This window comes from Fusarium oxysporum, chromosome 7, assembly GCF_000149955.1.
Source record: "Fusarium oxysporum f. sp. lycopersici 4287 chromosome 7, whole genome shotgun sequence".
NCBI lineage: Eukaryota > Fungi > Ascomycota > Sordariomycetes > Hypocreales > Nectriaceae > Fusarium > Fusarium oxysporum.
Window position 1 is genome coordinate 1,137,045 of NC_030992.1, and position 15,264 is coordinate 1,152,308.

Below are 15,264 nucleotides of genomic sequence, written 5' to 3' on the forward strand. Positions count from 1 at the left end.
TACACATACCTATGCTCACATAACCAACAATTGCCTTCAACATTACTCGTCGCGAAAACTATCACAGGGCCCTCATCTGAGATGTTCTATGGTCTCTGCCGGTCCTTGTATTCTTTCCCCGTTCCCCAACTGAAAAGCAAAATCCAAGTCCCTTCACCCTGTCATCCAGCCGATACCTAGTCCACTTGCGTTCTATCCAACCAGCACCCCAGCTCGATCTCACTAAGAACCGGCTTCCGACTGATTTCAAATGTGAACAGAACAGTCGATGCTCCGTCAAGTTTCAGTTTGCTTGCTGATATCGTGGATACCAACTCAAACTACAACTGCGAATGATCTCGATAGCTCTCCGAATGCCCCCAAGTCGGGTTGTCGTGCCCCAGAAAAGAATGCTACTGATCAATCTTTCACATTCTTGTTGGCTTCCCTCATTTCGCATGTCGAAAGTTCTTACCAGACAGACATGCTCACTGGTCTCATCCCATGCGTAACTGAAACAAACGGAGGTCGTGGTCCGATTTCACACGAAGCTGAACACAGAACTATAGAGTCCTGGAATATTCCCGCCGCGCTCTGCAAGGCGATGGCGCAGTCTCTCGACCATCCTGACACTGATAGAACCGCCTTGAATACAGTTGTGTGCTGTCTCATGAAGGTTTCCGCGTTGCTCGTTGTCACGGTCATCGAATTTGACCACTAGAAAAGGATAGAGGCGATTTTCCCCATCGACAGCCTCTGCTTCTACCTTGGACCAAGCGGGTATTTCATGATTGTCGATCATATATTGGGGGGGGAATCCATCCGTAGATGAAATCAGGTTGAGAATTCAGCTGCCGAAACTCGTTTGTCGATTCTATTATGGTCACATATGCTCTCACTTCCTTGTGATTTGTATTGTTCAATATAGGCGCCTCGCTGATACCAAGAGTGTTGAATTCAAAGTTTCGCAGAAATTTCTCTTCCCAAGAACAATCTTGTGTCGTAATAGCAGCCTTGAAAACTTCGTGAGCGTCCTTCAACACTGTTTGACGCGCAGGCAAACTACTGACATAGCGGAAGATGTCAGCGTTGTTGGGGCCCATTTCTCCAAGTTCATCACGATGTAAAAGGTGAATGCGAACCGCACTGAGTTGCTGAACCTCTACATGGGGAGGATTTCGGTTGGTATCTTCACACAAAAGGTTCCTTGATTTCTTAGACTTCAGAGTTGTGTAAGAGGATAGAGGTTTCTGGCCAAGTTCTGAAAGTGAAGATATTTATACCGAAAAAGCAAAACAAAGCTGCTGAGGATAGGGCTTTGGTGAATGTAATCTCTACCAAACTCTGTCACTATTCACTAAGTAGGTATCAAAGGAAACCCCAAATCATACAAGGTCACTTGTCAGTATGTCTTTCTTTCATAACCCTTTATATTTCTCTTTTTATCACAGTACACAAACTTTCGAAAATCATTATTAGTGTCCAGCGTGAGTGAAGTCGTCTGTAATTAGCTGTCGGCGCCAGCGCAAGTCTCCGCCCTACACAATTTATCATGAGCTGATCTATCCGGCCCATTTCACCTTCGACTGTTTAACCTAGCAGGTAGGGAATTTCAAGTGCCCTTTAGTGCTGTCTCTTGTTTGCGCTTCTTCTGAAAGAATATGCCTATACAAAGATGGGCCAATGCTGGTTGAAAGATACGTAGACGGTAGAGGATAGATGTATAGGTTTAAGCGGAAAGACAGGTTAGACGACCTGCCCTGACATTATCTATCATCAGCATCGGATCCATGAAAGGCTGTAATTTCTTCTTATATACTTCACAACTTACACTTTGCAGTCTGTGGCCATTAAAAACCAGTGTGTATAGAGGTTTCGAGACATCATCTTTTGGCCTATGTCAAGTCTAGCCTCAAAGAACCTTGATCGACCGATTACAATCACATTCGCAACCAGAGGCTACTTGATTGACGACCCTATTGAGGGCCTGTACTGGCGACAGATGGGTGGGTGACACGATGTTGGTGAACTGGCATGCTATATGTTACTATGGTCGGTTAGCCCAGGCAAACAATCCAGCGATAGGGTGGCCTCAAATGATCAAAGCTTGAAGCATTTTGTTGACAATCGCCTGTCTGAGGCATTCCAATGCTAAACATGTAACCCTTGGCCAGATTTATCTCCCTTGGCTAACAAAGTAAATTAGGTTCTGTGCGGTGATATAGGCTCCAAGCCACAGGTCTCAACTGTAAATAACACATCTAGCTCATAACTTAAACATTATACCGCAATGCCTGATTAAATTCTAATAAGATAAAAACCTAAATTATGACTCTTTGGCCGGCCTTGAAGGTATTTAAGATGCTGCCTATATTCAACAAGAGTGTGATCGGAACTTCCTTTGTTCCACAATTTCGCTTCCTTCTCATTTCTCGAGCAAGATCAAGCATTTGCACCTCATCATCTCTGATCTTTTATCCTGGTATCACAGCCGACAGAGAATTTCGATTACTACAGCATGCAGCGAGCGACGCAGGACGGCCTTGAATGGCAAGAATCATTTCTGGATTTAGAGCCAGTATGGACACGAGAGCCTTCCATAGGCGCCATTGAGAGCGTATCCCGTCAACAGCTCAAGATAACATCAGATAATCCCTGTACCGTCACATTCCACGGAGCAGGTTTCTTCAACAAGGTCTACCTCGTTCGTGCTGAAGTACTTTCGTCATGCGCGTTACCTTACCTGTCTACCCTCGCCACAAAACACGTGCCGAGGTCATTACCTTGAAATGGGTGCGCGAGAACACCGCTATTCCCGTCCCCGAGGTCTTTGCTTTTGACGACAGTAACGACAACGAGATCGGCTTTGAATGGATCTTGATAGAGTTTATGCAGGGTACGTCCGCGCAGAAGCGATGGCGTACCATGTCGATGGAGCAGAAGATTGCGCTGACGGAGCGAATTGCAACCTTCCAGTTTGAGCTATCAGGTCTCGAGAAGCAAGAACTAGCCTTCAAAAGTATGGGGACATTGGATTCTCCTGAGACTGACCTCGAGGCCGACTTCAGAGCACCCGAAGCTGCGATTACACCTGGACGCATGGTTATCCCTGAGTTCTTCAAGGGCGATTATCTTACATATGACATCCCAAGGGGGCCATTTCTCTCTACTGATGATTGGCTAAGCGCCGTATTGGCATTCGTCATACACCATCAGAAATTAGTTCTAGAGAACTCTCAGGATGAACACGATATTGAAGACCCCGAGGACATCCTGCCAGTAGCGCAAAGCCTTCTGGCTCTCCTTCCTAAAGTTTTCCCTCCGGACTTGGGCAGGCCAGAGCCATCAGCTCTCCATCACCACTATTCCCACCTCGACAACATCCTAGTTAACGAACATGGAGAAGTTACAGCTGTGATCGACTGGGAATGTGTCACAGCACTGCCCCTCTGGATGTTGAGTCAGGTGCCCAACTTCCTTATTGACCAGCCTCGCGAAGATGAGCCTCAGCGTGACGCATATATGAACGAGACACCAGAAGAGGCTGCCGAAGCAGCGGATAGGCGCAACGATCCAGATTACCTCGACAACGAAGGCAAGAATCAGTTATACTGGATTCACATGATGGAATATGAGACTACGCAGCTACGCAAAGTCTGCAAAGCAAAACTGGAAGAGGTGTGTTCGGATTGGGTCAAGATGAACCTTTTGGAAGAAGACTTCTTTGATGCCGTCTTGCAATGTGATGGACTATGTATGAAAATGGTACGGAAGTGGGTCGAGTGTATTGAGAAAGGCGAGCCAGTGAGGTTCAAGGACATGTGGAATAGATAAAGACACGAAATTTAAAATATCTCGTCTTATCAGCAGCGGCATGTCGGCTTCAAGAGTAACGGTCAAGGAATTATGACTCGCTCGCATCAATTAGTGGCTTTCTACCATAGTGATCTCTAGTACTGCCAAGTTCTTGTCTAAGAACTGATTAATCAATAGAGAGAAATAGTTATTAGGGTGTCCTGGTTTTGGACTGTCCACATATTGTTTACAGTGTGAATAGTTTCTGCTAACTCCACGGCTCGCTGTATTGCGAAGTTCATATTTTGATATTTGCTACAGCTGCAAGCATAGATTTAAGCAGGCAGCTACTTTCTGTTTGATACCTTGCCTGGTAGTTGGCAAACTGCATGATATACCGTCTCAACGCTATGGCCAGCTCTAATAAGCTCCAGGATAGCAACAGCGTCCTCCCATACTTCAGCATACAAGGCCTCTGCAATGGCAATATGCATTGTGAGCTTCTGTTCCATATATTTTATTCCCTCCTCAAGCTCATCTATCCCTAACTCTTCTGGATTCTGCGAATTATCTATATCTCGTTGATATTTCATACTGAATCTCCTATCGGCCGGTAGAGTTCTGCTATTAAGCGATGAGCACAGAGACAAAGGATGATAACTCAAAATCAACTCTATAAACACCAATAGTATCTTCTCTGAGACCGCGGTTGTCATGGACGGGGCATTTAATAAATGTTTGTCTTACTTGCGTCTGGTTCCTTGCATAAATGATAAGTATACCTAGAAGGCTCTCTGTTACTCGGCTGGGCGATGCAGTAAAGACAGCAAGATTTAGTCAAGAATAAAACGGTACTGAATTCATGAGAATATCGTATCTTGAAGCCTAGAAGTCTCACCAGATGGTGGAGAGACGTCGTCTCAGGAAATTAAAGACTCAAGAGAGGACAATTTGTGTAAACGGTGGGTGACCCATATCCATGAGACGCGCAAAAGGCCGCATCCCTGAACAAGCTTTCAGAACTCTAAGAGTGTCACCGTTTATGTGGAGTTTACTGCTCCGAGGCTTGTGATTAGACAACTCGCGTAGTATTTATGACGAGTGTTATTGAAGAGAGCAGCTTGAACTGTGATTGGCGAACCACAGCGGAAAGTGCGCTGGGACTGTAGCCCAATGAGAGGCATCAGAAAAATAAGAATGATGTAATTGGGAAATATCTGGAGTTAATATTCAGTTCTAAGAAATACGTTGGTTTTTTCCGAGTATCATTTTCTCTTTGGTGTTCTTCATCTCTGCATCAGTAACTCTATCGGCCTGTCAGCTCAGTCATGGTCTCTGCGCAATGAACAAAAAATCACTTTGGCGATTAAGTTTTCAACAATTCAAGAGCGTAATTGGTTTAGTGGTAAAATTCTCCGTTGCCATTCGAGCAGCGTCGGGGAGCCCTGGGTTCGATTCCCAGATTACGCATTCAATTCTCATTCTTTTGAATGATTCAGCTTTTAGCTATATTTCTTTTATCATTTTTGGTGGTGTTATGATGTTGGTGTTAACTGGTTCCTCATGCTTGGCTCTGTTCTACGCTGGTCGAGGTTCTGCCAAGAGCCCAGTGGTAGCAGTGCAGTTGCAAATCGCCTGTTCCTGCCTTGCCAAGACTTTTGCCTCGCCCACCTTGTGAGGCAATATCGCCGATCCCCAGAATGAAGTCACAGAGCAGGTCCCTTGAGGCGCATCAAAAGCAGATCTGATGGCTGTGACCTTAATGAAGCGGATATAAGCAGCACCAGAGAAAACTCAGCCACCTTCTGAGATAGGAAACGGCCGACAGATGAGGAAACGATACGAATAGAGTTGCAGGTTTCCCGTCTTAAGCGATTGGCTGTAGTGAGGTCCCATATGCCACATTAGCCTTGCCAGGCTAGGCCAGGCAGCTTAGAGCCTAACAAGAGTGCTGCACACAAGGTTAATTTTAGCATTTTGTCTCTTGTTTGAGGTGACGAGCGGTGTATTGATTGATGTATGTGACGGTGAGATATGGCCCAGACTATGCACTCACGAGGAACGTTGCATAGAATGAAAGATTCATAAGTGTAAGCATTAACCTCTTCTTCATCTTTAGGCTAGACAACGCATTGACTAGACCGCAATGAACCAACAGACTCGGTGGAGATGCTCTGGACCCTCGCTTCGCTTCTGCGGCGCGATCAACCTGTAGCGCCCACGCAGCCTTGCCAGGGGTGATCTTCTGAATCCTCCGCCAAGATGAATCCCATCCGCCTCATTGGATGCTTCTGCGGTTCCCATTAACTGTGCCTCGCAAAATTTCCCTTGGCCTGGCCGGTGACTCTTTTGCCCAGGCGGACAATGGCACGTTGTAGCGGCCATGTCCTAACTCAGCACATCGTGAGCGTCTGCTATAAGTAGCCTGTGTCCTCACACATTGTTCAGATCATAATCCACAAAGCATCTCTCTCAGAACATCTCTCTCGTTCACTCTTGAATATCTTCACTCGCTTATAACAAACCAACCATCAACATGCAGACCAAGTACATCTCCCTCCTCGCCGCTGCGGCTGCTACCAGCGTCTCTGCCGCTGAAGTCAAGCGCGTTGACGTCGTCCACATCTTCGAGACTCTCCACGTCGGCAAGCACATTCCCAGCTTCACTCCCAACAAGCGCTCTGTCAACGCCATCTTTGAGCGTGACGACAAGGAGGAGTGCCAAAGCTCTGCCATCTCTATCCTCCGAAGCGCACCCACTGCCAACAGGGACCTTGAGTCCTGGGCTCTTACTGCTGAGACCACCGACCCTTGCACTCTCACTGCTCCCTCTTCGCTGTCTTCCGATCTCTTGAGCTACATGACCGCCGTGGTTGAGTGGTCTAACGAGAAGGCCGATGATATGCAGGAGCTTGTTGACAAGTGTCTTGATGGGGAGGACGCCGACGATTCCGGCGAACTGGGCGTTTGCTCTACTCCTGGAAAGATCATCTTCACTGCTGCCACCACTACAGAGACTGTCCAGCTCAAGACTGTTCTCGAGACTTTTGCTACTCCTGGTGCTTCTTCCACTGGCAGCGCTGGTGGCTCTGATGACACTGAGAAGGCCAACGCCGCTGCTCCTCGTGGCGCCAACTTGTTCGCTGCTGTTGCCGCCGTCGGTGTCGCTGGTTTCATGATTGCCGCTTAAGGGCTTGGTTTCAAGCTTTAATGGATGGGTAGGATGCTTAATGGATAAATATACACGTTATGGAATTGTCATGTCTAGATGATGGATAGAACGGATTGACTTCTGTATGATATCCCGTGCAGAATGCTGCACTTTAAATTACCTATATATTTAATGGTTATGGAATCTTTCCTTTTTCTGTACCCTGACTTCCTCTAGTCCTAGGTTTTCAGTTGTCTTTGTTCAAGACCCCGCGTGCCCCTCCACCTTCTTACAACTCCATTCTCGCAACCTCATCCATAACCTCAAGGCCAACAGCACCATGTCCCAAGATGAATGCCATCTCCTGCGTCTCTCAACGGAGCTCATTCTCCAGATCTTGGAGTATGGCCCTACATCGACATATCTCGATGTGGCCCTCACTTGCACTACCCTACACCACCAGTGCTGGAATCTCTTAGATCTTCACCGTGAAGCTCACGCAAAATACAGGATCACATCAGACCTGTCACCAGAAACTTTGGTTGATCTACTCAAAGATACTACTAAGGCCAGAATCGAGAGATGGCATGTTCGTGAGCTGGAGATCTGGGGTAGCCGACAAAATTGGGAGGATTGGCGACCATGGGTTCCCAAACTTCCCGGGACTTGCGGCCTTGCTGATGGCTTCCCTACAAGGTATGGGCTGGATTTGCAAGACATGCAGAGATACATCCGCACTGCACTGGAATTATGGACCTTTTCAGACTTCGACTCTGAGGCAATCCAATAGGATCTAAAGGCTGGCCAGGACGGGTTCCTCAAACTCCTCCTCGTTGCAACATGTCCTCGTCTTCACAGTCTGCGATTCGTCAAAAGAGGTCCCGATCCTCACACAACTCTGCAATGGATGAGAGAAGTCATCAAAGATAGTCGTCGTACAGAGGACGGGCCACACGAGCTACAAGGCTTCGAGTCTCTGCGAGATATCGCAGTTGGTATCGAGACAGATCAACGTTCGTGGAAAAACATAAGTCCCCGCCGCGATGCCCGCGACTTTGCAGCCCTTTTCTACATACCAAACCTTGAAAGCCTCTACTTCAATGATTTGCACTACATTGAAGATGGCAACCAAGACTACCAACACTTCGATGTGGTTGACCAGTATGACTTTCCACGCGGCACTTCGAGCGTCAAGCCTCTTCATAGATAGCGCTTCAGAGTTCTCTCCCGAATATTACCAAGGCATAGCAGATGTATCGAAGAAATTAGAATCAGTCGTTTTGAGGGTTGCGAGTGAACAACGGCAAGATCTTGACGACGTGGATGTGTTCGTGGGCTCGCTTTCTTTCAGTAATGGGAAAACGCTACAGAAACTCATCATTTACAATCCGGGCGGTATGCACGGCTATCAATGCAGAAACTATCGACTCGATGACCTTGACGACTTTGGAAACTTGAAGCTGTTTACGTTGGCAGTTTCCGATATAGAGCTTGAAGAGTTTCACCTCATGCATAGTTCTCCCAATGCAGAGCAACTTGCGGAATACGTCTCTGACTCTTTACCTGTTAGTACTGAAGCTATTTATGTCTGGGGACGATCGGACGGGCATGCGGACGACTCAAAATCTGACGATATCCCATCAGATATCCTCGACTCAACACTTGCGTCACTCATCGAATCTGGCGTCCTTGAGAACCTCAAGGTTGTTTACCTCGCGGACGTCGAGAAACGACATGCTCAAGACAATAGAGAGATCGCTCTTGGGAGACACATCGACGTCGGCCTCAAGGATGCGGGCCCAAAGCAACTGATTCTGCAAAAGTCTGTCGCTGCAGGACTCAAGACTGGTGTGCATGTGTGCACGCTGATGAATAGAGATGATGGGGGATATTGGAAGAACTTTCCTGGCAAGCCGGATAGGTTTGAACTGAAGACTGGTCCTTGTTATGGCGAAAGGCCCGCATCATGGAGATTGAATCTGCAGTCTGGAGAATGGGGGCCGGAGTGCGAGGGTTGTGGAGAGTGTAAAGACTGCTTGGTCGTGTATCCTGCTGAGTTGTGGAAGAGTAGTCGTCCATGAGAAGGCTGTCGATAACATGACGACTGCCATCGATTTAGGCTTTAGTAGTACATGTAACACATGGATACAATGTCCATCAAGAGCCTCAAGATGGAACTGCCGGTGAAGGCCTGTGCTTCGATGTTGCAGGTGTGATGCCAATGAAGCCCAAGATGATATCAACGATCAATGCCTCGCCATGACTCGGATTCAGCTGAGCAAGCATTAGTATCAGTCCATTACCAATCCATTGCCTCAACTCACCACCATCTTAGCCTCCTTCACGATCCTCCAGGCCGCGCGTACGACGCGTCTCTCACCACCCTCAATTGCCTAACAACTCCTCTTGCCTGGTCCCAATATGATAGCAGCACTGAGTAAACTGTATCAATCACTCCCCCTCATACCCCATCGCCTTCTTCCACCAACCCCCCAGCCCCTTCTCACCCATAACCCTCCCAAACTCCCTCACTGACTCGGTCTCATCAAACCCCGTCTTGCCTCCCACGCCCTCAGCCTTCGCGGGCTTCGCAACACATTTAAAGTCTTTATACCGCAGCGCTTGCACCGTAGATACCCACTCTGTCAATCCACCTTCATCGCGCCCTTCTGCAAACATTATCCCCGGTGACCCGCCGCTTCGCACGTACAGCCAGTCCACGTTTAGCTGTTGTGCTGCGCGACGTACGCGGGAGAGTTTCTTGCGGGATGTTATATGGTGGGTGCGGATTAGGCAATTGAAGAGTGAGGGCGTTCGTGACATGATGGTACAGGCGGTGTTGGAGAGACGTTGGTGAGAAGATTCATGATATCACGATCGGACTTTTATGGATCCGATGAAAAACACAACCACACCACGAGAAAATAAATACTAAATGGTATAGAGCGTAGTTAACGTAAAATTCATCCTCGTATGTGCACATCTAAGGATATAAACCTAGCCTAAGCAAACCAAACGCCTTCCTGGTATGTATCGTATCCTCCGCAGCCGAGTCAAAACATCATGACATGACCAACATCAAAGTTTGTTTACATACACGTACGTTATTCAACAACATCGAGTCCCTCAATCCCCAGGGGCCCCTCGTCATAAATGGGTATAATGTGAAAGCTAAACGAACTTTCTCGTTCCCTGCACGCCAAAAGTTCGAGCTAAGTTGCGCTGCGCCTCTCAGCTTAGACACCTCGGAACATGCGCACCACCAAGAACCACATCGCACCGATAAACTTGAACGCGCTCAGACCTGCCACACTCCAAAGGACGATAGACATGTAGATGTTGGATCGGCTCAGCTGTTCCGCTTCATGGTCCTTATCCTTGTTCGGGCTGATTCGATCCAGACCTGCAGAGCTCAGAACAAGCGCCGCCAGACCAAAGTTTGACACCATCCAGATGAGCACGACGCCAGTACGAACACCTCTGTAGTAGTCCATTTGCTTCTCCTGAAGCTGGCTGGGAGTAGGAGTAGTCTTGACTTCAACATGCTTCTGCGCAAAGACAGCAAGTTCTCGCTGGTATTGTGCGTTCAAATCTCCTTCGTCGGGCAGATCCGTTTTTCCAGTACCATCCTTGGTGTTGACCGAAGGAAGCTTCTCAACCTTGTCGTCACCCTTGGTACCCCAAGAAACATCGTGGGTGTTGCAGAAGGCGTAGACGTTCAGAACATTTGTAAAGGTGGGCGTGAGAAGCATGTACTGGACCAAAGAGGTAGCCATGTGCCAGGGATCCAGCATGATCAGCGAAGCGATCAACCAGATACCAAATGTCGACATGACTGAGATGATGAGCATGTAAAAGACCTTGTTCTTGAAGATGTCTGCAAAATTAAAGCCGTTTGCGTCGTTGACGTCAGCTATGATAGCTTTGACAGCGATGAAAATAGCAGCAAACAATAGATAGCTGGCCGGCTGTTAGTGTCAGGCAGCAAAAGCATGTCAGTTAACTTACATCATGATAATAGCCCAGAACCAACACATGGCGGTATAGAGCCTACCAGAACCTGCTGGTCGATTGCCCAGAGATAAAACGAAGCAAGTAATCAGGAATACACCGTAGAGCCAGGTGAAAACGACACCCAGAATTTCTCCTGTCCGCCCAAGTAACGTATCATCTCCCAAACTTGTTGTGAGAATCTTGAAAACGAGGAAGAAGTTACCAATAGCGAACCAAGCGAAGATCATGTTAATAGTGTTGAAGATGAATTCGATGAAGAAGGCAAACTTTCGCAAGAAAGTGTGATCAGATCGGAGGAAGTCGAGGAAGTGAACAATAGCGTAGATAGCAGCGAAGAAAGAACCGTTGAGCCAACGACGACGCTGGAGAACAAGCTCGGTAACCGTATCGGGAACATCAGTCTCGCCAGTAGCTGACTTGACGTACTGCAGGATCCAATGGCAGTTGCGCTTAGTGACCAGCTCGAAGCAAAGAATACGATCTTCGGCGAGATACATGTTGGACTCGAAAAGACCAGCATCGCTTCCACCGTGGAGCGTCTCACCCAAGAAGTATTTCTCAAGAGGCCCCTTTCCGTTCTTGTCATTTTGAAGAGCTACATAGCGGTAGGCTGAGAAGGCACCGGGCAACACAGAGATAAAACCAAAAGCAGATTCCAATGGTTTATCGAGAATGTTGCTCATCTTGTACTCAAAATTCTGAGCAGCGACGAGGGGGTTCAGAAGGTATTTTCCACCAGTACCCAACATAGCCTTGATCTCACCACAAGCACCACCACACATGGGCTCGAGATCAAAGGCCTTCCAGAGATGGTAAATTGAGCTTCCACCGGGTCGAGTACCCGCATCGAGAAGCACACAAATGTTAGGGTCCAGGACTCTACCAAAGGCCGTAAAAAACCATCTGTGTGAATTAATCTTCTTGGCGTTCTTCTCCTTCAAACAGAACAGCATTTGGACTGGCTGGCGTCGGTGGACGAGCTGAACAACGTCGTTCTTGATCTGAAGGTGAGTTTGCGTGGTGTATTCGTAAATATGGGCTGTGACGTCCTTTCCGTTGACCTGCTGCTTGGCGATACCCTCTTGGTACACACCCATACCGGCCAAAAGAGCCTTGGTCCTGGGGTTGATCTTGGAACGACCATCACTGACGACACAGACGACGATCTTCTTCCACGCGTCTTTACCCCATGTCTTACTGTTGGGACGGTTACACATGTACTCGATGTTCTTGAAAACACCGGTCATGGTTCGGGCAAACAAAATATCGTCCTCGTTATACATTGTCACAACAATGAACAGCTCAGTATGGCGGGGCTTTGTGAAGAGCCTCTGTCGCAGTGTGAAGTCGTGGTCGTAGAAGTCATTGGGATCGCAAGTCGCAGCGGAATATCGCATGTGTGTGAACTCATCACGCTCTCCATGGGGGTTCTGTTGCAGCAGAACTGGAGGAACAGGACAATCCAGAACCAGGTTACCGCGGTACAAGAGGACTTGCTTGACGGTTTTCCAGCGCTTAATTCCACCACCTTGTTGCGGTTGGTCTTGGTATGGTTCGCTTGGCGCATCTGATGGTTGATGTTGCAGCATAGGCCTGTGATCATCGTAGGGTTGGTCGTATTCTTGGTCATAACCCTGATCGTAGGGTTGCTGCTGAGGACGAGGCTCGTAAGGTTGGTTGTAGTAGGCATCGTGATGCGCTTCAGGGTTTACGGCGTAATCACCAGGAGGGCCGTAGCCAGACAAATTGTCGACGGACTGCTGCGACAAAGTCAGTTCAATGCTTGATACCACGTGCGCAACGTTCAATGTGGCGAGGAAGACTTACAGCCGCATTGAGGTTCAAATGATCGCTTGGAGTAGGTAACCGGTGCTGGTCGGGGCCCGAGGGCATAGCAAGGTGCTGCTGAGAAGGGCCATACTGTCCATATCGGCCATCGTCGAAGGGATTATCGTCGAGCTGGTAGCCTTGCTGGAGCGGCTGTCCTGGCGAAGGCGTCCGGTGAGGGTGTGGATGTTGCTGAGGCTGTGCCCCATAGCGAGGATCCATTTCGTTGTTATAGTAATCGTCGTCTGAAGGCAATCGTAGTTAGACTTATATGTTCAAGAGTATGTTTGTTGTTTGAGTTGGCAACTAGTGTGAAGAGCAATTTGAGTGGGCGCAGGTAAATAGACTTGCGAATGGTGCCTCGGTGATGCGCATAGAGACGCAGCAGCAATAAACCTTATCACCACAACGAAAGCTTGTTGCAGGTGATGATGATAAGATTATAGCCACTTTTGCAGGTTTGCCGAGTATCAAGAGCAAAGAGTGAACAGATGCCGAGTCGCAATGTAATGCAATTCTAACCAGGGGTGTTTAAGAGGGAGGGGTATGTCTCGACTGTCTCATATTGAGGGAGAGAAAGGGGCAGATGACGATGATCAAAGAAATGGGAAGGGATAAGGTGCTGTACTTGCCTAGGCGATTATACGACATGATTGCGGTTGTTTATGCGCACAAGAGGCGCTATACACACAAGATTTTGAAGTATTTGGTTGGGTCTTATTTTGAGCGCGGTTACAGTTGCGCAAAAGATGGTTTATGGTTGATTGACTGTTGCTGTTGCGCTGGTGGTTGCCCCGGGTTTCGGTTCCCACCAGAGACCAAGGAACCGCGGGCGGGCGAGAGGTCCAATGTTTGCGAGGCTTGAGTGACGTTATGCGAAGATGCACAGACGCAGGAGAAGCGGTTATAAATGCGTCAACGAATGATACTGTGAAACGAATGCACAGTAGACAAAGAGGAGAGAACAAAAAAAAGGTTGGACAAGAAAAAAAGATTTTGGTCAGTTTCAAAGCTGACGAAAACCAATGTCAGTTCAGTGTCAATGTCTGACTGCAGCCGCAGAGCAGAGACAGGGATCGATCAGGCGCTAGCTACCTCCAACTCAAGATGCGAGGGAGCGAGAGAGCGAGCGAACGAGCAAGTCTGTAGGTGGCTAACAGTTGCGTCTGGTCTGTGGCTCGGCTGCTCGATATGCGCGTCCCAGTCTGCGAATGAATGGCCAAAACCCTTGTCCTTGTCTTGGCAGATCCGTTTACTCCGTTAAATCCAAGGACCGAGGAGTTGGAGGGTCCAGCTTGGCGTGCTCGAGAGCAACGGTCTCTGTGTTTCACACTCTGCCCGAGTGGGATAGTAAAGGATGATCCTCCACTGACCCAGTGACGGATAAGGGTATGAATGAGCGAGTGACGTTGGTTTGGGGGGCTCGGCTTGAACCGCCAGCGGGGATAGGACGTTGCAGGTGGCAGGGGTCGGAATCGGATCTGCCTGTCCAGTCCAGTCCTGTTATCGTGGAGGAAATGATGAAGTGCAAAAGAGAAATGAGAGTCAATATCGACGAGAGGCAGATCAAGTGGTTATACAAAGAGGCTGACTTACTTGAGTCCTGCAGCTGAAGCTTAGTAGCTAGCAAGCTACTGCACAATAGCTCCTTTCCTCTGACCTGTCTCATCACACCTCAGCCCGATTACTTTCTGTCAGCCCAGCCGCAGCTTTAGATCCATCCTCCAATTCCTCTCGCAGTCTAGTCCCAAGCCGCGCCTCCGCCAGATATCCAGCCCAGAAAGATCCAGCCAGGCCTAACCTCGCGCTTTTCAAGCCTCCAGATAGAATGTGCCTTTCAGCTGCACCCACAAGGCTCTCTCGTGCGACACATCATCGCATCTTGCCGTTGAGTTTTAAGAGACTAAACCAACCGCCAACGCTGACTAGCCAAGCCTCCATCATCCTCTCTCGCCCGAGCAGCGTTAACCTGCTTACAGACGCATGCAGCCCTAGATGGAGTAATCGCATCTGAGTCCCGCCCCTCCACTGTTCTGTTGCTGATGCAGCCAGTACCTGATCATCAGAAATCCAAAAATATCTCCAACGGTACATGAATCGCCACAGTTTGAATGCTCTTGGCTCTTGGCTGGTTCATCAGTCAGGTTTAGAAATGCCGCAGTCTCAGAGTAATTGACTGCGCCACGACCTGTCAATGAGAACCCCAGGTGCCAAGACCTCGCATTCAGATCATTACGAATTCATGTATTTTCGGATTTGCCATCATCTCATATTCTCATTTGGCTTTCTCCCCGAACTGTTGGACTGTGTGCTCCATTCCGTTCGATCTTGGCAGATACAGCACATGACTCTTTCCTGTAATACTTGCAGTGTAGCTGAAAAACGACCCGCTGGAGGTGGAGATGACCAACCTAACTCAAAAGAGCTTAATCCAACGGGACAACCCTTTTGCCTTCTCCCACGACCGCCTTGACAACCCTTCAATATAAGGGACGGTA

At 48.3% G+C, this 15,264-nt stretch overlaps 7 protein-coding genes and 1 non-coding gene across 11 annotated transcripts; 5 read left to right on the forward strand and 3 right to left on the reverse strand.

Moving 5' to 3' along the window:
• Window positions 1–520: 520 nt before the first annotated feature.
• Window positions 521–1,082, reverse strand: FOXG_05072 (uncharacterized protein; the record flags this gene model as incomplete). The annotated part of the gene is made up of 2 exons (XM_018383177.1): window positions 521–745; window positions 879–1,082. The coding sequence occupies 2 exons, from the start codon at window positions 1,080–1,082 to the stop codon at window positions 521–523; spliced, it is 429 nt and encodes a 142-aa protein (XP_018240057.1).
• A 1,624-nt stretch (window positions 1,083–2,706) lies between these two features.
• On the forward strand, window positions 2,707–3,813 carry FOXG_05073 (uncharacterized protein; the record flags this gene model as incomplete). Its single annotated transcript, XM_018383178.1, has 1 exon — window positions 2,707–3,813. The coding sequence occupies one exon, from the start codon at window positions 2,707–2,709 to the stop codon at window positions 3,811–3,813; it is 1,107 nt and encodes a 368-aa protein (XP_018240058.1).
• A 1,349-nt stretch (window positions 3,814–5,162) lies between these two features.
• On the forward strand, window positions 5,163–5,244 carry FOXG_18978. Its single transcript has one exon. It is a non-coding gene; the product is annotated as a tRNA-Gly (tRNA).
• An 826-nt stretch (window positions 5,245–6,070) lies between these two features.
• Window positions 6,071–7,021, forward strand: FOXG_05074 (uncharacterized protein). The gene has a single exon (XM_018383179.1). The coding sequence runs from the start codon at window positions 6,311–6,313 to the stop codon at window positions 6,962–6,964; it is 654 nt and encodes a 217-aa protein (XP_018240059.1). The 5' UTR covers window positions 6,071–6,310; the 3' UTR covers window positions 6,965–7,021.
• A 244-nt stretch (window positions 7,022–7,265) lies between these two features.
• On the forward strand, window positions 7,266–7,715 carry FOXG_18979 (uncharacterized protein; the record flags this gene model as incomplete). The annotated part of the gene is made up of 1 exon (XM_018399131.1): window positions 7,266–7,715. One exon carries the CDS (start codon window positions 7,266–7,268, stop codon window positions 7,713–7,715), a length of 450 nt encoding a protein of 149 aa, XP_018240060.1.
• Window positions 7,716–7,968: 253 nt separating this feature from the next.
• FOXG_18980 (uncharacterized protein) lies at window positions 7,969–9,006 on the forward strand (the record flags this gene model as incomplete). Its single annotated transcript, XM_018399132.1, has 1 exon — window positions 7,969–9,006. One exon carries the CDS (start codon window positions 7,969–7,971, stop codon window positions 9,004–9,006), a length of 1,038 nt encoding a protein of 345 aa, XP_018240061.1.
• FOXG_05077 (uncharacterized protein) lies at window positions 8,241–9,822 on the reverse strand. The gene is made up of 2 exons (XM_018383180.1): window positions 9,250–9,822; window positions 8,241–9,199 (listed from the first exon to the last, which is right to left on the reverse strand). The coding sequence occupies exon 1, from the start codon at window positions 9,746–9,748 to the stop codon at window positions 9,377–9,379; it is 372 nt and encodes a 123-aa protein (XP_018240062.1). The 5' UTR covers window positions 9,749–9,822; the 3' UTR covers window positions 8,241–9,199; window positions 9,250–9,376.
• Window positions 9,823–9,839: 17 nt separating this feature from the next.
• Window positions 9,840–14,895, reverse strand: FOXG_05078 (chitin synthase 3). 4 transcript variants are annotated; one of them, XM_018383181.1, is made up of 4 exons: window positions 13,399–14,325; window positions 12,767–13,011; window positions 10,934–12,699; window positions 9,840–10,885 (listed from the first exon to the last, which is right to left on the reverse strand). In XM_018383181.1, exons 1-4 carry the CDS (start codon window positions 13,415–13,417, stop codon window positions 10,162–10,164), a joined length of 2,754 nt encoding a protein of 917 aa, XP_018240063.1. In that variant the 5' UTR covers window positions 13,418–14,325; the 3' UTR covers window positions 9,840–10,161. The 4 variants fall into 4 exon arrangements, with proteins under 4 accessions (XP_018240063.1, XP_018240066.1, XP_018240064.1 ...); XM_018383184.1 differs by having other exon boundaries at window positions 9,840–12,699; window positions 13,399–14,895; XM_018383182.1 differs by having other exon boundaries at window positions 12,767–14,311.
• Window positions 14,896–15,264: the final 369 nt, after the last annotated feature.

Bases quoted from the DNA above. Each gene is read 5' to 3' on its own strand.
- FOXG_05078 (XM_018383181.1), bottom strand. The intron at 12,700-12,766 runs GTAAGTCTTCCT...ACTTTGTCGCAG, and splicing joins ATTTGAACCTCAATGCGGCT to CAGTCCGTCGACAATTTGTC. The intron at 10,886-10,933 runs GTAAGTTAACTG...ACAGCCGGCCAG, and splicing joins TTCTGGGCTATTATCATGAT to CTATCTATTGTTTGCTGCTA.
- FOXG_05074 (XM_018383179.1), top strand. From the start codon at position 6,311: ATGCAGACCAAGTACATCTCCCTCCTCGCCGCTGCGGCTGCTACCAGC.
- FOXG_05077 (XM_018383180.1), bottom strand. From the start codon at position 9,748: ATGTCACGAACGCCCTCACTCTTCAATTGCCTAATCCGCACCCACCAT.